The sequence below is a fragment of the Populus euphratica genome, unplaced genomic scaffold (assembly GCF_000495115.2).
Source record: "Populus euphratica unplaced genomic scaffold, PopEup_1.0 scaffold492.1, whole genome shotgun sequence".
Taxonomy (NCBI): domain Eukaryota; kingdom Viridiplantae; phylum Streptophyta; class Magnoliopsida; order Malpighiales; family Salicaceae; genus Populus; species Populus euphratica.
The window spans coordinates 30595-51017 of record NW_011500366.1 but is presented as its reverse complement, the minus strand read 5'-3'; the positions used below and the strand labels follow the sequence as shown (position 1 = coordinate 51017).

At 32.4% G+C, this 20423-nt stretch overlaps 1 protein-coding gene across 1 annotated transcript; it reads right to left on the bottom strand.

Annotated features, from left to right (window-relative positions):
* Positions 1–502: 502 nt before the first annotated feature.
* Positions 503–8935, bottom strand: LOC105114104 (26S proteasome non-ATPase regulatory subunit 4 homolog). The gene is made up of 10 exons (XM_011010526.1): positions 8795–8935; positions 8589–8702; positions 8025–8130; positions 6466–6580; positions 6168–6377; positions 5646–5958; positions 4667–4790; positions 4393–4496; positions 4168–4236; positions 503–901 (listed from the first exon to the last, which is right to left on the bottom strand). The coding sequence occupies exons 1-10, from the start codon at positions 8804–8806 to the stop codon at positions 854–856; spliced, it is 1215 nt and encodes a 404-aa protein (XP_011008828.1). The 5' UTR covers positions 8807–8935; the 3' UTR covers positions 503–853.
* Between the last annotated feature and the right edge of the window lie 11488 nt (positions 8936–20423).

The following is a 20423-nucleotide window of genomic DNA, read 5'->3' as shown; positions in this document are numbered from 1 at the left end:
TGTTTTTTTTTGGCAAAAGACAAAAGAACCCCTTTCCACACTATAACAAAGAAACATGCCTAAATCATTATCTCCAATAAATTTTGCAGTGACTAATGCATCCTTAGAAAATGATAATTGTACCCCTAATTCCCTAACTTTTTGCCGTGAAAGTAAAAGAGTAAAAACACTGCTCCAATGAATAGGAACCTGTCTAGAATCACAGTAAATTACTGATAATAAATCAGTGATGTCTTTCAGTATTTTTTGCAAGATATCAAATGAACCTCTGTAGCACCGACAACCTAAGAGAATCCACGAGGCTGGAGAGGGATGATACTCCAGATGAAGCAAGACCCCACCCCGCTGCAATGTTTTTCAAGACCATTTTCAAATTTCATTCAGACAGAACATATGGAAACGCTCAGTGCTGACAATTAGAATGGAACCCTAGAGCAAAAGAATGTGTACGTGTGCGAGAGAAAGAGCACAGCATTCACCACATATCATTATGTCAAAGAACGAATCAACATCAGATACACATTACAGTTCATTTGGAAAAGGAAACAATAGAAAGAACAATTCGATGTTCTTTGGCAATCGTATAATGTCTGTCCTTCTAGTGCCCTCCCAAGATTAAACCGTATATGAAAACATGCATGTACACAACCAGAATGACGAGCTTTCGGACCTTTAAAAGCTAGAAAGCTTGATGACTGGCAAGCTTTAATAGAGCGGTTTAATGCCCTTAATGCCTTAATAGAGCGGTTTAATGCCCTTAATAATGGAAGCCTCTCTCCATAAGCTGACAACAGATCCTGAAATGGGTAAATTCAGAGACTATAACCTGGCATGAGAAAGCAATATAGAAATATCACTTCTCCTCATTTCGCTGTTTGTCGTCATCCTTCTTCTCTTGGGGCTACAAAACATACAAATGGGACAAACAAAAATACAAATGCTATTAGAAAACATGGGTATCATCAAAATGTCATCACATTTTTCACTTTCAATGAGAAAGATACAAATCTATATTGATCACACTTTTACAAATGCTATTAGAAAACACGGGTATCATCAAAATGTCATCACATTTTTCACTTTAGATGAGAAAGATACAAATCTATATTGATCACACTTTTCAATCAGACTTGGACGGCAGGTGAAAAGTCAAAAGACGACAAGTCATGCTGTTAGAAAACCATCACATTTAATTGGAAAATATGTGACGTTGAGAAGCGCTTTTTACATCAAGTTTTGTAGGGGAGAAAAATTTGGAAAGCATGTTTACCAGCTCAACATTTTATCTTGAAAACATGAAGTAGAAAAAAGAGTAAGAACGTGTTTGATCACAGTTTAGTTTCCGTGTTCCACGATTCTTAGAAAATTAGAGTGATAGCGCAGGAGAGTTTGCTTTTATGGTTCAACTTATTTAAAAGCCTAATTAGCATTGAGTAATTTTTAACAGGGTTTGAGGGCATTTTGAAAGTGTCTTTCCCTTAAAAAAAATACATCACATGATGATTTTCTTTGTCGTTATTCAATGATGTACTAGTATCAAAAATAAAATAAAAATATAAAAAAATTATTTTAATATATTTATAAACAAAAAATATTTTTAAAAAATATCTTACAACACGCATTGAGTGGGTGCTTGTTTTGGCATGATAACATACTTTTCAAAGTGTTTTTCACATGAAAAAATATCAAAACAATGATTTTAAATGTTTTAAATAATTTTAATGTGCTAATATCAAAAATAAATAAAAAAATCTTTAAAAAATATTTTAATACACTTTCAATTAAAAAATATTTTTGAAAAGTACCTTACACTACAATGCCAAAAACACACTAAAATGCTTTTCAAATTGGTTTTTAAATGAAATAACATTAAATTGATTTTTTAGGTGATTTTCAATGATTTTAATATAGTAATGTTAAAAATAAAAAAAATATTATTTTAATATATTTTCAATTAGAAATTACTTATAAAAAGCACTATGCACTGCATTACCGAGCACACTTCATCATTATGTAAGAGGCCCGCTATAACAATGTCAAATGTGCAGTGTCAAATGTGCACAAGGTACACGTTTCAGCGGGTTGTCCAAAACAGTGCCTAAGGGTGTTGGCAATTATGCCAATAATGGAAAAAATCGGCATCGCAAATTTGTACGGTTGTAGGTTCGTCAAAGGAAAATCGGTAGCTCAGATTATTGACGAACATGGACTGGATGCTAGAATGTCTAGGCCAAGCAGGAAAACTCATCAAGGGCATAGACTGATGAGAATAGGAACTGTCGCGGAATTCGGCAGCAAAGACATTGATAGCCTGCACGCAGATGCAAACTCGGCAACGCAGGAACTGGCAGCTTGCACGCAAATTCGAATTCGACAGCGCACAACGGCTTGTGCAAGTCAGATGCTGGACTTGGCACAATCTAAAACTTGGACAAAGGATTGTCCAAGGCATACGAATGACTCAATAGCTAACGCAGCAACAATTGGCAGGAGGGCATATGAATGACTCAACAGCTGACGCAGCAAGAATTGGAAGTTGAGGCTGCCAGGTGGGCATGCAAAAAGTGGGTTAGTGGCAATCATTGTCTTCCTAAATCATGGGATCATGGGGCAGAACGTGGGGGCTGATCAGAGGATTGCTCTACAAGCTGCTAGATCATGGGATCATGGGCAGTAACTGTCCACTACTTGCTGGAAAATAAGCCACTAAGATCATGAAGATCATTAGGGAGAAAGTGCCCCGCTATGTCCTTAAAAATAGGGATCATCGGTGTGCCTTGCAGCAGCTCACACACTTAGCTATAAATAGTTGTTGTAGCTCTTAGTTGGAGGGTAGGATGCATAGAGAGGCATGTATGGGCATGTAGCAGCATGCATGGGGCATGTTCAGCATGTAGGAGCATGCAAGAACATGTAGAATACGAGTTAGAGATAGATTGGTGTAGCATGCAATCTTTATGCATAGCACACATACGAATTTGTGTATAGTTTTCATTGTTTATGAGATCAATAAAGGTTGGGAAAGAGTTCCTGTAAAGCTTGTTATGTACTTTGATTATCTTATTCTACTTGTGTATTCCGCTTGCTTAGTTACTAGGCAAACACAAGTGGGATTGACGAGGGAAGGCTAAGTCTAGTGAGGCACTAGGCTTCCGCACGGGTTTATTCGCATAGCGAAAAATTACCCCATGACACCCACCATGCCTTCCTAAATAACAGAAAATTTTTACTTTATATTAACAACAAACAATTTTTTGAATAATTTTGCTTTCGTTTAATGTCATATTGCTGGCTGGTCTTTGATGTTTGGGTAGAAGTTTTCTTGCATCTGTTGTCCCTGATGATTGGGCTTGGTATGGTTTGGAAGCAATGAGATGAAGAGCACCTGGTCTATATGATAAAGTATGGAAAGCGTGATAGCACCGTTAATGGTTGCACATGTTACTAGCTCAGATTGAACTTAAGTTTCTGGTAGTTTAGATAAGTTCAAATACTATGATGGAATTTAGTAGAGAAGGGGATCTGAGTCATCAAGATAAAGTTGGATATTATTTTCTGTCTTTGCCAGCTACAACATGCTTTGCAAGTAAAAAAGGATTATTAATTTAACTTGGCATGATGTCTCCAAGCATCGATTGAATTTAGGTTTAGATAAGATGAAAAAATTGTTTGGATTAAGTGCAAAAGATTAAGATGAACATATTGCGTGCAAAAGGACTAGTTCAATAGCAACGTAGAACAGAACTAGGTTGCGTTAGAGCTCAATTAGCATGTCAGTCCTTAATCTTCGAAAATGGAAAGCAAGTGTATGTTGAATAACATTTTGCCAGTACATCCTTAATCTTTGAAAACAGAAAGCAAGTGTATGTTGAATAACATTTTCATTTTCCCATAATTCTATAAATTGGGTTCTAGAAATTGCATTATTAATAAGGCTGGTGAAAATTTAGAAGCTGTTTCCAAGTTAAGTCCCTATTCCATATGGAGTTGTATCTAGACTGCTGCGCATGGAGATTCAAGGGTAGAATTATTTAACAAGCTTATGAATGTAGAAGCATGTAGTTAAAAAAGATTTTTAGCAGAGAAATTGTCAAAATTAGCTTGAGCATACGCTGCTCATTGAAGTCGTTATTAAAATCTGTTAACCTGAAAGTTCAATGAATTCACCTTGGATTGGCTTTCCATGGAAGCAAGCAAATCTTTAACTGAAGGATTGTTTGGATCGACTCCTGGAAGCTGCAGAGACAATGAACTAATTAGGTATCACCAAATTTCGACGCCTGGAAGCTGCGGAAACAATGAACTAATTAGGTATCACCAAATTGAGATATTTTCCCATTTTGTTGTTGGATAAAGATGAAAACAATAATTTGCAAATTGAAGAAGACATACTGATGCTAGAATGGAGGACACAAAAGATTGATTAGCCAACAATTTACTTATATCCATCTGGCTTGATGAATCCCTTGCACTGCCTTGCATAGGTAATTGAAGAGCTGCAAGCAGCAGAGACCAGGCACTTAACATGAATGAATAAAGAAACAAATTTGAGCATTGAATAGTTTCATCTAGTTCCTTGCCATAAATAAAGAAGACCAGGAAAAGCAGAAAATACATCCTCCTATCCATAAACAATAAAATTGCTCCATTGAGTACAAGGGCTCACCTAGTGCCAACTTTGGGTCATCCATGGTTGCCTCAGACATATCCATATCTCTCACATCATGACTAGAGCCAGGGCCATCCATCGACATTGCAAGAGCCTGTTGTAGCAGAGAATTCTCCTCATTCTGTTATCAATTACAAGTTAGTGCACAAAGAACAGGTTGATTATGCCCATGCCAGTGGTGTCAACCATCAGCAAGCAATAAAGATTGCAAAAACAACCAAAGAAATGCTAGGAAGACACTTAGTTACGGCCAGATTTTAACAAGAAAATGCTCCTTTTAGAATAAGCACTCCCATCTGTTCTTGCAACAACACAAGACCATAAGAAATGTAAAGCTCTCCTCCATTTCCAGTCATCATATTCATGCACAAAAACCAACACAAGAAGAACAGCGAACACAAGCAACACAGAATTATGCCGAATGGTGTCACCACATACAAATCCTAATTCAAAATTTTATTAGCAATCCCTTGAAATACAAACTAAACAGCCCTATTTACACTAGTTCTAGGCCAAAACTGAATAAGAAAAAAATATCCAAGGAAAATAAAACTCTTAAACTAAATAGGAAGAATAAATACACCATAAAGGAAAATATTTTCCTAAACTATACAGAAATAAAAATAATTAAGGAAAACAAATAACTTCCCCTAAAACTCCTCCTGCATCACATGTTTATCCAGAGTTAACAAGTTTAATACACGTTTATCCAGAAGTTAACAAGTTTAATACATTGAGAATTCAAGAGCCCCGCGTAAGCTTAGTCTGATAGGTCATGGGTTCAAGAAGAGCCCCACATGTCAAGTCAGATAGGAAGATGCCAGAATAAAATAACGCAAGCAGTAGCTTAGAAACCATGTATAATCAAAGCCATTGACTAACAAGCACATCGAAGTAGCAAGTGCATAAATCAAGTGCTCAACACCGCAATTAGAAGTAAGCAGCATTAAAGGTTGAGAGAAAAAATCACACCAACCATTAACTCATTTTTTTTATTGTCAGCATCAGGAGCTGAGACACTGTTATTTTCAGTCATTGTTGCATCCTGTGAGCTAGATCGTTGTTCCCCTGCTTTTTCTTGTTTAGCAGCCTCCTCCGCTGCCTTTTTAGCAGCTGCTTCTTGCCTGGCCCTCTCCTCTTCCATTGAAACTCTAAGAGCAAGTGCCAGTTCAGGATCAAGATTGGGATCCACCCCAAACTCAAAACCAGAGACACCATCAGCGGCGGCGGCTGCTGCTGCAGCAGCAAAACCAATCCCACCTTCCCCGTCCCCAGTGAAGATAGGTGTACTGACATTTAGCGGGGGCGGCTGCTGCTGCAGCAGCAAAACCAATCCCACCTTCCCCGTCCCCAGTGAAGATAGGTGTACTGACATTTAACAAGGAGGAAAAAAGCACTAATCAGACAAACAATGAGCTGATCATTGTTGCTGTGTGAACTATAATGTAGTTTACTTGACATTGAACACTAAAAGAAGCAAGAAAGATTGAACCCTTACTTTATAAGAACATCAGAAAGAGCACTTGGACCAGGGGGGACATGAACAATATGGCTGGTGTCATTACTGTTAACAGCAGCAAGAAGTGCTTCCAGTTTCTCTGCCTTCCCATCACCTTCTTCACCGAAATCAACAATATCAAGTGCTACATTATTCTTTTTCAGCTTTCTTCCAATCATCTCCAATACCTTCTTGTCATGCTTGATGGGACTGTAAAGACCAATTTTGTTTTGATAATATTGTGAACACCAGAAAATAATGGATTGCGAGAGACACTGGATGGCACTAGGAAACATACCTTCCAACGAAGACAATAATCCTTTGTTTCTGCTTTTTATTTTGACGATGCTTGAGAGCCAATTGAGCCACCTGTATACCAGCAACCAAGTTCACCTCACCACCTATTTCTAGACCTAAATTGAGAGAACATATGGTTCAATATAGCTCTAGACATTAAGATGGAAAAACTGCAAGTGATACTCACGAAACTATTCAGCTGAAAGATTTGTATTAGAAAATTGAAAAATGACCAAGTGAAAGATAGTGTATGCGGGATGTACTTTTGGCATTTACTAGGGCACCAAGGTCCCAAACAGGTTTTAGCATTGTCTCCAGACTAATTCTGGTATCTTAATTCTTACAACTATCAATCATATCAATGGGCACATACAACCATGTAAAATGTTTTTTCCAATATCTTACCCAAGTCCATTGGATCTTTTTACCTGATCATAAATGTTTACTTCAAGCTTCCTTCAAATTTTTTTTTTAAAAAAAAAACCTAACATGTTTGGATGAATTTAAACCATGATATCCAAGTAAAGGATAACAGAGAATCAATACTTCAGCATTTTTTGGATGAATTTAAACCATGATATCCATGTAAAGGATAACAGAGAATCAATACTTCAGAAATTACTTCTAGGAGAAACACCAATCGGTTAGAGTGTACATGAGAGTAGAATGAACTGACAACAAAATACTGCCACCAGGTCAAAGAAAGCTTGGTGTTAGTCTTATAAAACTGTGTGTTCTCAGCTACAAACAATGTTCACTACTGCACTTCACAAGGTAACCTTAAGCAAAAAGCCTCAACCACTCATCCTTCAAGGTAAAAAGGAGGGCACCAGAGAGGAGCAAATATATGATGCAGGAGGTAAGATGAAGAAAAACAAAACAAAAAGCCAACAAAGTATAGGCCTCCCCTTATTTGTCCTCAGCACCCACTCTTGCCATTAGCTAAGCAGTTGGCCTCGTCAGTGGCAAAATATGGTTTCATGCATGTCAATTGTGCAACAAATCAACTTTGAATTGCTGTAAGATGAGATGATTATATGTCTATGATTAAGAGCATGCTTATTCTCCCAATCTGAACCTAAAATAATTGAGGAGTTCACTCCTACCCCATTAAGCCTTCAGCCTATAAGAGCTGCCTCTTAATATATTCAAGAGTTTAACAGTAATCCAACTTCAGACCCAAGAGGCAACTGTCCTTTACCTAAGAGGTGATTTCCAGTAATAAACTTTAAGTTTCAAAATGCCATCAGCATCAATCATGAATCACATCTTCAGAAGTAACCATATAAAAAATCCTTGACTAATAAGGGGATTGATTCTAGGAAACAAATTTTGTCCACCCAAGCTCAACGTTTATTATCTGCCTAATTAGAATACTTGATCCACACTTGCAAAAGAGCCGTGTAATACACAATACTTCAGGTATTTCTTGATGTAGCTTCTCATTACCTATCCATTCCATTTAATAAGCACTAAATTTGATACCAAAACACTAACTAGTAGCACAAAATTAACTAATAACGATCTTATCCAAGCAAATTCAAGCAGATAGAAACTAACCATGCATGCAAGCTAAGATCTTGCCAAGGTCACTAGTAGGTGTAACCAAAACACGAACCCCTTTTCCAGCCACTGTAAGAATCCCAACCGTGTTCTCTGGATTCGACTGCAAAACATAAACCCAACACATCCATTCAAAAATATTTCTTAAACCGCAAAGATATCACAAACTAGCTCCAATCACATAAAAAAATCAGCTAAAAAAACAACAAATTCCTTTTTCACACCCCAAAACCATATTTTCAAAACAAGTTGAGCAACATTAACACAAATCTTGAAATGCGCATTCCATACCAAAAAGCAAGTCCAAGGTTTTTCACGACAAAAATGTTGAAATCCTCTTAAACCCCCAAAAGAACAACTGACAGAAACCTTGGAATCCTCACTTAAACACCCCCAGAAAATCAGCTACTAGAGTTACTACTGGTGTTAACACTTTCTGGATATGCCATAACTACGTAAGTCAAGATTTTTCTACATAAACCCACAGAAAATAACCTAAAAAGCTCAAGAATTCTTAATTATATCGTTAAGCTTAGAAATTTTGAAGTGAGAAACAGAGACCTGAGTTTTAGCTCCACAAATGAGATTAACAGCATCTGATAGAGCTTGAAATCTTGACGGAGAGTAATCACCGTTTCGCATCCACTCTGAATTATCGATACAAATCATTGTTGCCTGTAATTAAACATTTGAAATTAATAACGATAACTAAGAACCCATAATTTGTTTGATTTGAGAGATATTTTGGGTTTTTCTTCGAGGGTTACCTCGAGAACCATGGTTACGGGGGGGGAGAGGGCTACTCGTCGTTTCGGTTTATGAGAACAGCAGAGAGAAACGAGAAGAAACAGAGTTTGCTTGTGAAAGGGGACACTGGGATTAGAGTGTGATCGCTATTATTCACGTGGCCGTCGTGTCAGTTCCTCATTGGTTTATATGTTCGAAACATTATTACTTGAGCAAGACCCAGAAATGACGTCAATCTGGATAGAACCAGTGGAAGACGATATTTCAGCTTTTAAAATGAAGTCAAAGGCCGTGGTTATCTTCTTAATCCTTAGTTTGTCGTTAATTGTGACGGTGGCTACAGTTATGGTGCCGTTTTGTTGGAATAAAACATGTGGTTGCTAAAAACACTTAGTTAGAAGGGTGTTTGCATGCAAGTGAGCTGGTCTGGCGGTGGGAGGGGCTTGTCCCCTTCCTTCGTACCTGGGTTTGAATCTTATTATGCACGCATGTCACCCCCGCGGTGCCTTACCTGTTCATTGGGATTGCAGGATGTTCAGTGGACCGTGAGGATTAGTCGTGATGCGCGTAAGCTGACCCGGAAATAAAAAAAAAAAAAGAGTGTTTGCATTAATGTCTGAAATTTAAAATATATATATATTTACACACTCTCTTTCTCTCTCTTTATTAACAAATGTTAAACTGCGTGAGGTTTTATGAAGATTTTGGCCATAAGAAGATTTTATACAGGGAAGATATTGTTGTGTGCTTATTTGATTTAATTTAATTATGTTTAACTTTATTTTTATTTAGGATTTTTTCGTTCTTTTACTAGTTTTTAGGATTTATTAATCGCAGTTTGGTGATTTGATATAAATTAGATTTATAACTAACTAATAGTTATTATTCAGAATCTGTTGAAGTTTTAAACGTGTTTTGGATGGATTATAATTCAAATTTTTAGTTTATAATTCAAAAATAGATCTATTAAGATTATTACACGTGGAACTATATAAAATTTTATTTAAATTTGAATGATATTAGTATTTTATTTAACGCAATACATTTTTCTTTGTTTAAACAAAAAATAATCAAATTTATCAAAATATAACTGATTTTGTGGTGTTTTTTTTATACTTTGTGTTCTTATTTCTTTATAATAAATGGGTCCAACTTAATCCTGATATATTTGATTATCTGATACATGGTTATTTTTTAACCAAGGTTCTTTTTTAAATTTACTTTTTGATTATCTAGGATTATATCAATCTTACTTGTGGGTTTTTGGATCTTTATATCCTTGAGGTTTGCATAAGTTGGTATTATAGTTTAGATTTAAAAACCAGGTGATATCCTTTTAAAATTTTATTTTTCTTATTTCACGTATTAATTTATTTGTGTTTATCAACCTCCTACTCTTTTAAATTATTATATATTTTATAAAGTAAAAAAACAAAAAAAAAATATTCATTGTTACTATCACTAGATACTTGTAACACAAATTCAAAAGAAGAAGAAGAAAGAAATGTTAAAAGATAAAGTTTCATTTTTTACCATAAAACATAAATACAAGGGGGATTGAATCAAAACTTATTGATAACACTTTTAAACTGATATTTTAAAGGGTTTGGGGTACTATAACATCAAAATATTAAGTTTAGGGTTATTTGAACATTGTTTTTTTCAATTTACATTCTAGTTGTTTAAATTGCATATCGAGTCATATTTGTGTTAAGATATGAAATCATGTCTTGCCACTATTGAAATTAACCTAATCATTATACTAAAGTTGGGATATTTAGGGCTTAATAAAGTCATTTTTCATTGGTTTCACATTTGATTTATTTTGTGTCTTCAAAAATATCTATATTTCCATACAAATTTGTTTGTTACTCGTGAAATCTTAATTATAATTTTGTACTTTCATGTTTTCATATATTCCTTTTTTCTTGAGTCAAAATTTATATTTAGGTTGCGCTACTAAGTTGTTCTATCTGGTTGTGTTGAATTTCAATTCTAAAAAGACACGAGATGAGTGGAAAAAAAAGAAGTGAGCATATTAGAGTGAAAATATTTCATAGTGTGAAACATGAGAGGTATGAGGATATATTTTACCTGCTATTAACCAAATTTTGCATATTCTAAGATGTTTGATATAAAGGTAACAATAAAAAGATTACAAATATTATGGAGTTATAATATTATATAGAATTGGAGGATATGGTGCATATAACTGCCAAAATAAGGAGGTAGCTCAAGCAAAAAAAAGAGCTCATGGCCAAGCCAACCTTTAGATTCTTTATCATTTTAGAAATCTAATTGGTAAATAGATGTAAGGGCTACCCAATCTTAATTGAACATGGGAAGTAGATTCAAGCCTTCTTAAGAAAAAAAGACATCTTTATTGATAATAAAGGTAAAACTGAAACTCCTACATCTTATAATCATGATATCAGATGCTTTTATTGTTTGGGAGTAGTCATGTTGTTTTACAATGTTTAGAAGAAAAAAAAAACTATAGTTATAAAGGCTCACAAAGAGGTTGTGATTAATGGTAAAGGCACTAATAAAGATAAGATGTCACCACTTAAAGATACAAGTGATGGTATTGAGTATCCGATTGAAGGGGAGGTAATTGTGGTTAGATAAACATTGAATGTATGTGTTAAAGTGACTAATTTAAAAGAGCAATGAGAAAACCTCATATGAGGTGTCATGTTTAAAATTAGATATGTAGTATAATCATAGAAAGTGAGAGTTGCATTAATATAACTAGTATTGATTTAGTGGATAAATTAAATTTACATACTATAAAACATCTTATTCTTTATAAATTATAATGGTTAAATAATTGTGGTGAGGTGAAGGTCATTAAACAAGTATTAATTGCATTCTCTATTAGAAAATATTGTGATAGGATGTTATTTGATTCAAAAATAGGTACTCGTTTGTGAAAGATGGTAAACATATAATTCTTGTATCTTTAATATCTAAATAAATGTATAAGTATCGAATGAAACTTAAAAGAAAAGGTATAGCTAAAAAAAGATAAGTGAATTGGCTATGAGTTAAGAGAAAATAAATGAACAATTTCAGAGAAAGTCAAAGAAAAAATAAAGTTTGTATGAGAGAGAGAGAGAGAGAGATTCATTCAAAACACTTTTTATGCTAATAAATTTATAAAGGGTTTTGATGATGTTTCTTTACCACAGAATGATGATGATGTATCAGCCCTGGAAAGAGTTCTTTATATTAAAGATTTGAGGAGGAATCCTTTCTAAAAAGATGGAAAATGATACAGTTAAGCCCTGGGTTATAATCACCTAACCTTAATAAGGATGGTTTGGGCTAAACACATCACCTCAAGTTTGGTTTGGATAATAATAACATATGAGGTATGTTTTGGGTGTTATTTTAGGTCAATTATGAGTCTTAATTATGTTAGCTAAATATTGAGATTGATAACAATAATAATGATTATTTTAAAAAGTTTCATTGTCTAAAAAACGTTTAATTGGGGTGGCATTAAAAACGGTTGTTGTGAGTAATTGTCTTTCCAAATCTAGCAAAGATTCCATACTAAACAAGGAATATAAAGAGGTGAGAGGTAACAAATACTTTTTGTATTGTTATTTTTTGTTAGTGTTTTACAAGAATTCCTTAATCCACAAAGAAAGTAATAAGTGACTATTTATGAGAGACAAGTCAACACTATTTTCTTCTATTTTAAAGAGAGTCAAAGGCAACGGTTTAAGGGGAATTATTTTAATAATTTAAACAAAAAGTTTCTACTTGATTTAGGACATAAATGGTAGCAACATAATCTTATCTCTACTATATTATTGATTTCAATTGTAAAAAAGATTTTATACGAGGAAGAAATTGTTTTGGGATTATTTTATTTAATTATGCTAAACTATATTATTATTTGGGATTTTCTTATTGGCATCCTCTGAATTTGAATGATATTAGTGTTTTTGTTTGATGCAACACTTTTTTTACTTTGAATGCAACTGACTTTATAGTGTTCTTTTATACTTTGGTTCCTGATTCTTTATAATCATGGGCTTAAATCAATTCCAATACCTTTAGTTCTTTAGTACAAGGTTATATTTGGGTTTAGGTTCTATCTTAAATTTGATTTTTGACTTTTCAGCATTGCTTGAATGTTACTTGTGGATTTTTAGATCTTTATATCCATGATGTTCGTATTAGTTATGGTATTGGTACAAAGGTTGATGGTTGATATTTGTCATTTAAAATGACATGTGGTAAGAGATTACTATTAATAAGAAAAGATAGATGTTAAAATGAATCGTAATGGCTAGGTTCCAATCAGATTATCAATTGTTAATATGATCACATTAGTTATTTTATTCGATTAATGCTAGTACTTGTAAATCTCGTTAGACATTCATGATTATAACTTATGTTAACAACAAATCAAGTTCCTTTCATAGCTCAGGTGTCGGTTATACCATACAGTATGGGCTATGAGAGTGTCAAGTATTTGTTGTACCAAGTGTTATACAACATAAATCTAGATTAGTCATTTAACAAGCAAAGTATTAAAGAGTGAACAAGATAACAAATACAAAACATGTTAGTATCAAATATTAAAGTCCATATTGAGTTTATATTATACTTATTCTTACACCATTAGTGTAACCTTTTCACCTTGACATAATAAACTTAGATAAACATAATGAAAGAAAGAAAAATAAATAAACAAAATAAAAACATAAATAAGGTAAAAGTTAACTAAGTAAATGAAAAGAAATGAAAGGCATAAACTTGATATTAATGAAAGCAAAGCATAAACATTACAAAAAATACAAAGAGAGAAAGCAAGAGCATGGTCTTGATCTAGAAACCAAGATGCTTAAATGCATGGCAAACGCCTCGTTTTATAGGCCAAAATTGAGAACTATTGATTTGATGACTAATTGATGAGTGGGTGCTCAACTCTTGACTTGGTGACAATCCTTATCTTCTCTTGTCTGCCCAAAACGTTATTGATAACATCAAACTTAGAACCACTTGAAAACATGAAAGTTATAGGAAATTATCTCCGCTTTCTTGTGTAAATAATTTAGGTCATTTGGACTTCTAGAACTCCAAATATGGGCTAAACACTAAACAATGCTCGGACTGGAAGACAAATTTAAACTTCTTTGTTGTTGCTATAATTTGGACTTGAAAATGACCTTTTTAATTTGGGCTCTATATGAAAGTTGTAGGCCTATGTCTTACCTTTCTATCCATATAAAGTAGACCTAAATATGAGATCTACAACTCCAGATATGACCCAATTATCGAACAGTGTTCTGGTTCGGACTACGCTGGCATCTCTTTTCTAAGTTTGGTTATCTCTTTTTCCTTTCAATTTTAGTTCTTAAATTCATCAATCAATCCTTTTTATTTATGTGATAAACCTGCATTTAAAATGAACATTTACCATAAATTAAAGGTATCTTATATTATTAGATATATTATTATAAAACATGCTTTAGTTAAGAAGTTATTGATACTTCAGGTGCAAAATGATGAAATAAATAACCTTGATAAAAATACACTTTTAAGTACTAATCATGTGGATAAAGTCAATTTTTTTAAGACATATACCAATGCACTAGTACACCTTAGTGTAACCCATGTTGAGCTTAGCCTGATTGGCTTTGAGAGAATGCCATTTAGGCTTAGCCCAAATAGCTTAGAGGAGCCAAACCATTCGAGCTAAGATTAGAAAAGAGGTCATTATAAGTTTAACTACTGAAATTAAGAAGATAAAGAGAGGGTTAAGCTTAGAAAAGAGATGCTGGTTCAGTCCAAACTAGAACACCATTTAGTTATTAGATCATACTTGGAGTTGTAGAACATGGATTTAGGTCTAGTCTATATGGATGGAAAGTTAAGGCATAGGTGATTAATACTTAAAAGTGCATTTTTATCAAGGTTTGATATCATCATTTTGCACTTGAAGTATCAATAACTCTTTAACTAAAACATGCTTTATAATAACGTATCTAATAATATAAGATACCTTTAATTTATGATAAATATTTATTTTAAATGCAGGCCTATCATATAAATGAAAGGATTGATTGATGAATTTATTAAGAACTGAAATTGAAAGGACAAAGAGATGGCTAAACTCCGAAAAGAGATGCCGGTGCAATCCAAACCGGAATACTGTTCTGTAATTGGGTCATATCTGGAGCTATAGATCTCAGATTTAGGTCTACTTTATATGGATGGAAAGGTAAGACATAGGCCTACAACTTTCATATGGAACTCAAGATCTAAAAAGGCCATTTTCAAGTCCAAATTATTGCAACAACAAAGAAGCCCAAATTTGTCCTCCAGCCCGGCACTGTTTAGTATTTTGGATATATTTGGAGTTGTAGAAGTCGAAATGAGCTGAATTGTTTACACAAGAAAGCTGAGACAATTTCCTACAACTTTCATGTTTCAAGTGGCTCCAATTTTGATGTTATCAATGATGTTTTGGGCAGACAAGAAAAGATAAGGATTGTCACCAAGTCAAGAGTTGGTCACCCACTCATCAATTAGTCATCAAATCAATAGTTCCCAATTTTGGCCTATAAAAGGAGGCATTTGCCATGCATTTAGGCATCTTGGTTTCCAGATCAAGATCATGCTCTTGCTTTCTCTCTTTGTATTTTTTGTAATGTTTATGCTTTGCTTTCATTAATATCAAGTTTATGCCTTTTATTTCATTTCCTTTACTTAGTTAACTTTTATCTTATTTATGTTCTTATTTTGTTTATCTATTTTTCTTTCTTTCATTATGTCTAGCTAAGTTTATTATGTCAAGATGAAAAGGTTACACTAATGGTGTAAGAATAAGTATAGTGTAAACTTAATATGGACTTTAATGTTTGATACTAACATGTTTTGTATTTGTTATCTTGTTCACTCTTTAATACTTTGTTTGTTAAATGATTAATCTTGATTTATGTTGTATAACACTTGGTACAACAAATGCTTGGCACTTTCATAGCCCATAATGTATGGTATAACCGACACCTGAGCTATGAAAGGAACTTGATTTGTTGTTAGCATAAGTTATAATCATGAATGCTTGACGAAATTTACAAGTATTAGCATTAATTGAATAAGATGACTAATGTAATCATGTTAACAATCTATAATCCGATTGGAACCTCCTTTGTGTGTGGTTTCCAATTGAACAATAAGAGTTTATACTATACTTGTTTGACATACCATTAGTGGAACCTCTAACCTTGATATTTGTTATTATCATTGTTTAATCCTTACATTAATATTTCATCTCCAAGTTCTCATCATCATCTTCTTCTTCTCTTTCTTTATTATTATTATTGTTGTTGTTGTTATTATTGTTATTGTTGTTGTTGTTATTGTTGTTATTATTTTTATTATTATTATTATTATTATTACTACTACTAGTAGTAGTATTATTAGTATTATTATTGTTGTTGTTATTGTTACTATTGTTGTTGTTTATAATTGTTGTTTATAATTTGTACAATTAACCTCCCTGTGGTTCGACCCCGGTCTTGCCGGGTTATTTATTACTTCGACACTCCTGCATTTGGGAGAAGACATCAATCTTTTTGTCGTGTCAATAGGCCTAAAACTTTCATAAGAGTTAAAGATTCAAAAATATCGTTTTCAAGTTCAAATTATAGCATAAAAAAAAAAGTCAGAATTTATCTTGCAACTCTGACACTATTCAGTGGTCAGCCCATATCTCGAGTTCTAGAAGTCCAAATGTACTGATTTTTTACTTGTTGGAAAGTTAAGATAATTTTCTAGAACTTTTATGGGACTATCTGTTCAAATTATGATGTTAGCAATTACGTTTTGTTTAGACAAGAAGATAAGGATTGCTACCAAGTCAAGATGTGGGCACCCACTAAATAATTAGTCATCAAATCAATAATTTTAAATTTTAGCCTATAAAAGGAGGCATTTGCCATGTATTTTGACATCTTGGTTTTCAAATTAAGATCATGTTCTTACTCTCTTTCTTTATATTTTTGTAATACTGAAATTTTACTTATATTAACATCTTGTTTATGTTTCTCATTTCCTTTCCTTTACTTAGTTAACTTATATCTTATTTATGTTCTTATCTTGTTTATTTATGTTTCTATCCTTCATTATATTTAGTTAAGTTTATTTTGTCAAGGTGAAAAGGTTATATTAATGGTCTTTATTTAGTTTAGTTTGCACTGCACCAACATCTCTTTTCTAAGTTTGGTCATCTCTTTGTCCTTTCAATTTCAGTACTTAAACTCATCAATCAATTCTTTCATTTATGTGATAGGCCTGCATTTTAAATGAATATTTACCATAAATTAAAGATATCTTATATTATTAGATACATGTTTTAATTAAGGAGTTATTGATACTTCACGTGCAAAATGATAATATAAAACCTTGATAAAAATATACTTTTAAGCACATCACCATAGCTTTGAGTTTTAGGCTTTTTTTTGTATATCAATAAAAAGAGAAATTATTAAGGCTTTACCTCTTAAGGTTTGTGGTAAAAAATGACATTTTAGTTTTGAAATGGATATATTGTCTTTCAACATTCGCATAACATATCTTGGGATTTGATCAAATTAAAAAAAAAATTAAATGAAGTTGGCATTATATTTATCCAATCATGAATGAGAATAAAATGACATAAGTTATTTTTAATTAAACATCTCTTGATTTTAAGATAACAATGAGACAAAGAAAAGCATGCTTCATTAAAAATAAAATATAGTCTCAAAACATATGAAAAATAAATCCTAGAAAAATAAAACTTTAATGACCTTGTTTACAAAGATGAATAAAAAATGGGTTAATAACGCAAAATTTATTCCATTTTTATATCCACTTTCTTCATCAAAATTTGCGACTTGGTAATACTTATCAAATGCCTCTTACATCATCCTTTCATTTATTGTGTCGATGATGTACTCATGATAATACAATATGTACCATTATTCTTCTTAAATTCCATATAACCCCTAGGTTTTAACTTTTAAACTTGATACCTAGAATTCTTGAAGTTATTAATTGAATGACCTAGAATCCTATCATAATATTCATATTTAACATTTGAATCATACCAACTTGGATATAGTGGTTTTATGAGATTTGTTAAGACTATGGTGATGTGTCAAGTATTCAAAAGGTGTTGATAAATAATGTTACGAGGAAAAGATTTATCGATCTTGGATAATGAAACTTAATAAATTAGATATGCCACAAAACTCAATGATATTTAAAATGATCATATAAAAAATTAAAGGGATAAATTATAGTCAAGGATCTTAATTAAGGGGCATTTTCTAGTATGTTATTTGGTATAGTGCCAAATTTCATTATTGAATTTTCAATCCTTTCAAATTTTAGGCTTTGCTCAATCATTTATGTTATGGTGACCATATATATGAAATGAGTTAATAAATTATTAATCAAGTATTCAAAGTATAAAAATTTAAAAGTATTGATGAAAATAAAGACAAGTTCATTTTATAATAGAGAATGGTAAATTTGCACAACCATTCCACACCACCTAAAAGCAAAATTTTTAATTGGCTTGTTATTTATTTTCTCTATAATTTGAAGGTCAAGCATACTTGGAGTCATTTTCATATTGAATTTATAAAACTACATGAATCCTTCAATCAGATCTCTTTATTTCTTAACCTTATTTGTATTTAAGCTCATGTATCAAGTCAAGACAGCATAACTCAGATTTCCATAGAAGAAATGAATGAAAAGCTTGTCATTTCTAACCACCTTGATCATTTTACTACACTAAATCCTCAAATAGCTATTGAGGTACTCAAACTTGTGTACTTAGTGAATTAAGACATCTTGAATTTCCATATAATGAATACATCTGATACTAAACACATTTCAGATGCCTTTATGGAATCATATAGATCTATGTCCTCAATTGTCCTTAAACGTTATTCAATTTTTGAAAGCTTTTCATCATCTGAATTTTATTTAGGCTCTTTATTCAAGATTATTTTACAGTAGACTCTAAAGTGGAGGTAAATCTTGTTTGTTGATAAGGTGGCAACACTAAAAGTGAATGAGGAGCTCTTGGGAATTGAGAATCAAGTGTCAATCCCAGAATCCATGGTTAAGTGATTTAGTGTGTACTATATTTTCTTATTGGGAACTTATGTTAGATGCAGATAAAAACCTAAACTATATTTAGAGATTCAAGAGTAAGAGTAAAAGGGATATATTGCAAGGTGCATATTGTTGTTGTGTTTTTTGTGTTGGAGGTCCTATCACTAAATAGTTTGTTCTAAAAATCATGTCCAAACAAACTGGTTAGCTAAGCTATCTCACTTTACATCAGTTCAATATCTTTTTGACGAGTTTTCTCATAAAAAGCCTTATTTTATTAGAAAATCTGCATGTTTAGAAAGCAGCAGGATAAATGATATTTAAAAAAAATATATGTGCTTACAAGGCATGATAATAATATTAGTAAAATAGTTATGTACTTCGAGATCAAAATAAAATAAATTAAAGACAATGTCTTAGGACATTATTAGTATGAGATTAAGCCTAGAGGCAATCAAAACATATAAAGAAAAAAGATACATGAATGAATCATAAAAAAAATTATTTTTTAAAATAATGTAGCTATGATAACAAGAGTTTACACTATGATAATAGGCTATTTGTAATGACTGTGAAAATGCTGATAAGAAAAAGAATGATTGATGTAGAAAAACAAATATATTTCATTAGATTTTAAAATACCAAAGTTGTCGCTGTGATGAATATATTGTTTTATATTAATTATTTTTTGAATTATCATGTGTTACAAGTTCATCGCACTGTCAGCAGCAGTCGTGACATTGTACATATAGCATTTCTATAGTTTTGTTAGGTGGGGACATGTAATTAATATTTTGTGATATGTAAAATTATATAATGCATTTATATATGTATATGTCATGTAAATTCAAGGCAAGTAAGGATAATACTACGGATAGTGATTATTAATCATAATATTATATATGTATATAAATATGCATTTTATATTTAGATTCCTTGGAATTAAATTGATTAGTTCACCTGCAATAACTAATAATATAGGGATTGAAATAACAAAATCAAATGGTGGTATGTTTGAGATTGTCTGTTAATATTGTTGGTATAAATATAAAATAGAGATTGAGTTTTGTTGCTTTCTAGAGACAAAATTTAAGCAGGATAAAATTTTAAATAAAGTCTCAAATAAAAGAAATTCTATCAATTTTTTTTATTAAAATAGAAAGACAATCATTTAAATATTATGTATGAAAATGAATTATGATATATATAAAGTAATACAAATTCCATGGTGTTATAATAAGCCGAGATAGTTCACGGTGGTTTGATGGTGGTGTGGCCTATACGGTTCATTGTTGAATTCTAACAAGGAAAATATGAAAGGGGCTGCTGTTTTTTTATTAGGAGAAAGAGGACTCACAATTGGAGCTAAGGTTTTTCCACACAGGAATGGGAGAGAGCTTCTCCTCTTCTCCTTTTTCTGTTTTCTATTTCTCTGTGCATGTCTCTGTTCTTTTTCTTTTTTTTTCTTTTCTCCCTTGATTTTTCCTCTCCTTTTCATTAGTGTACAACTATAAT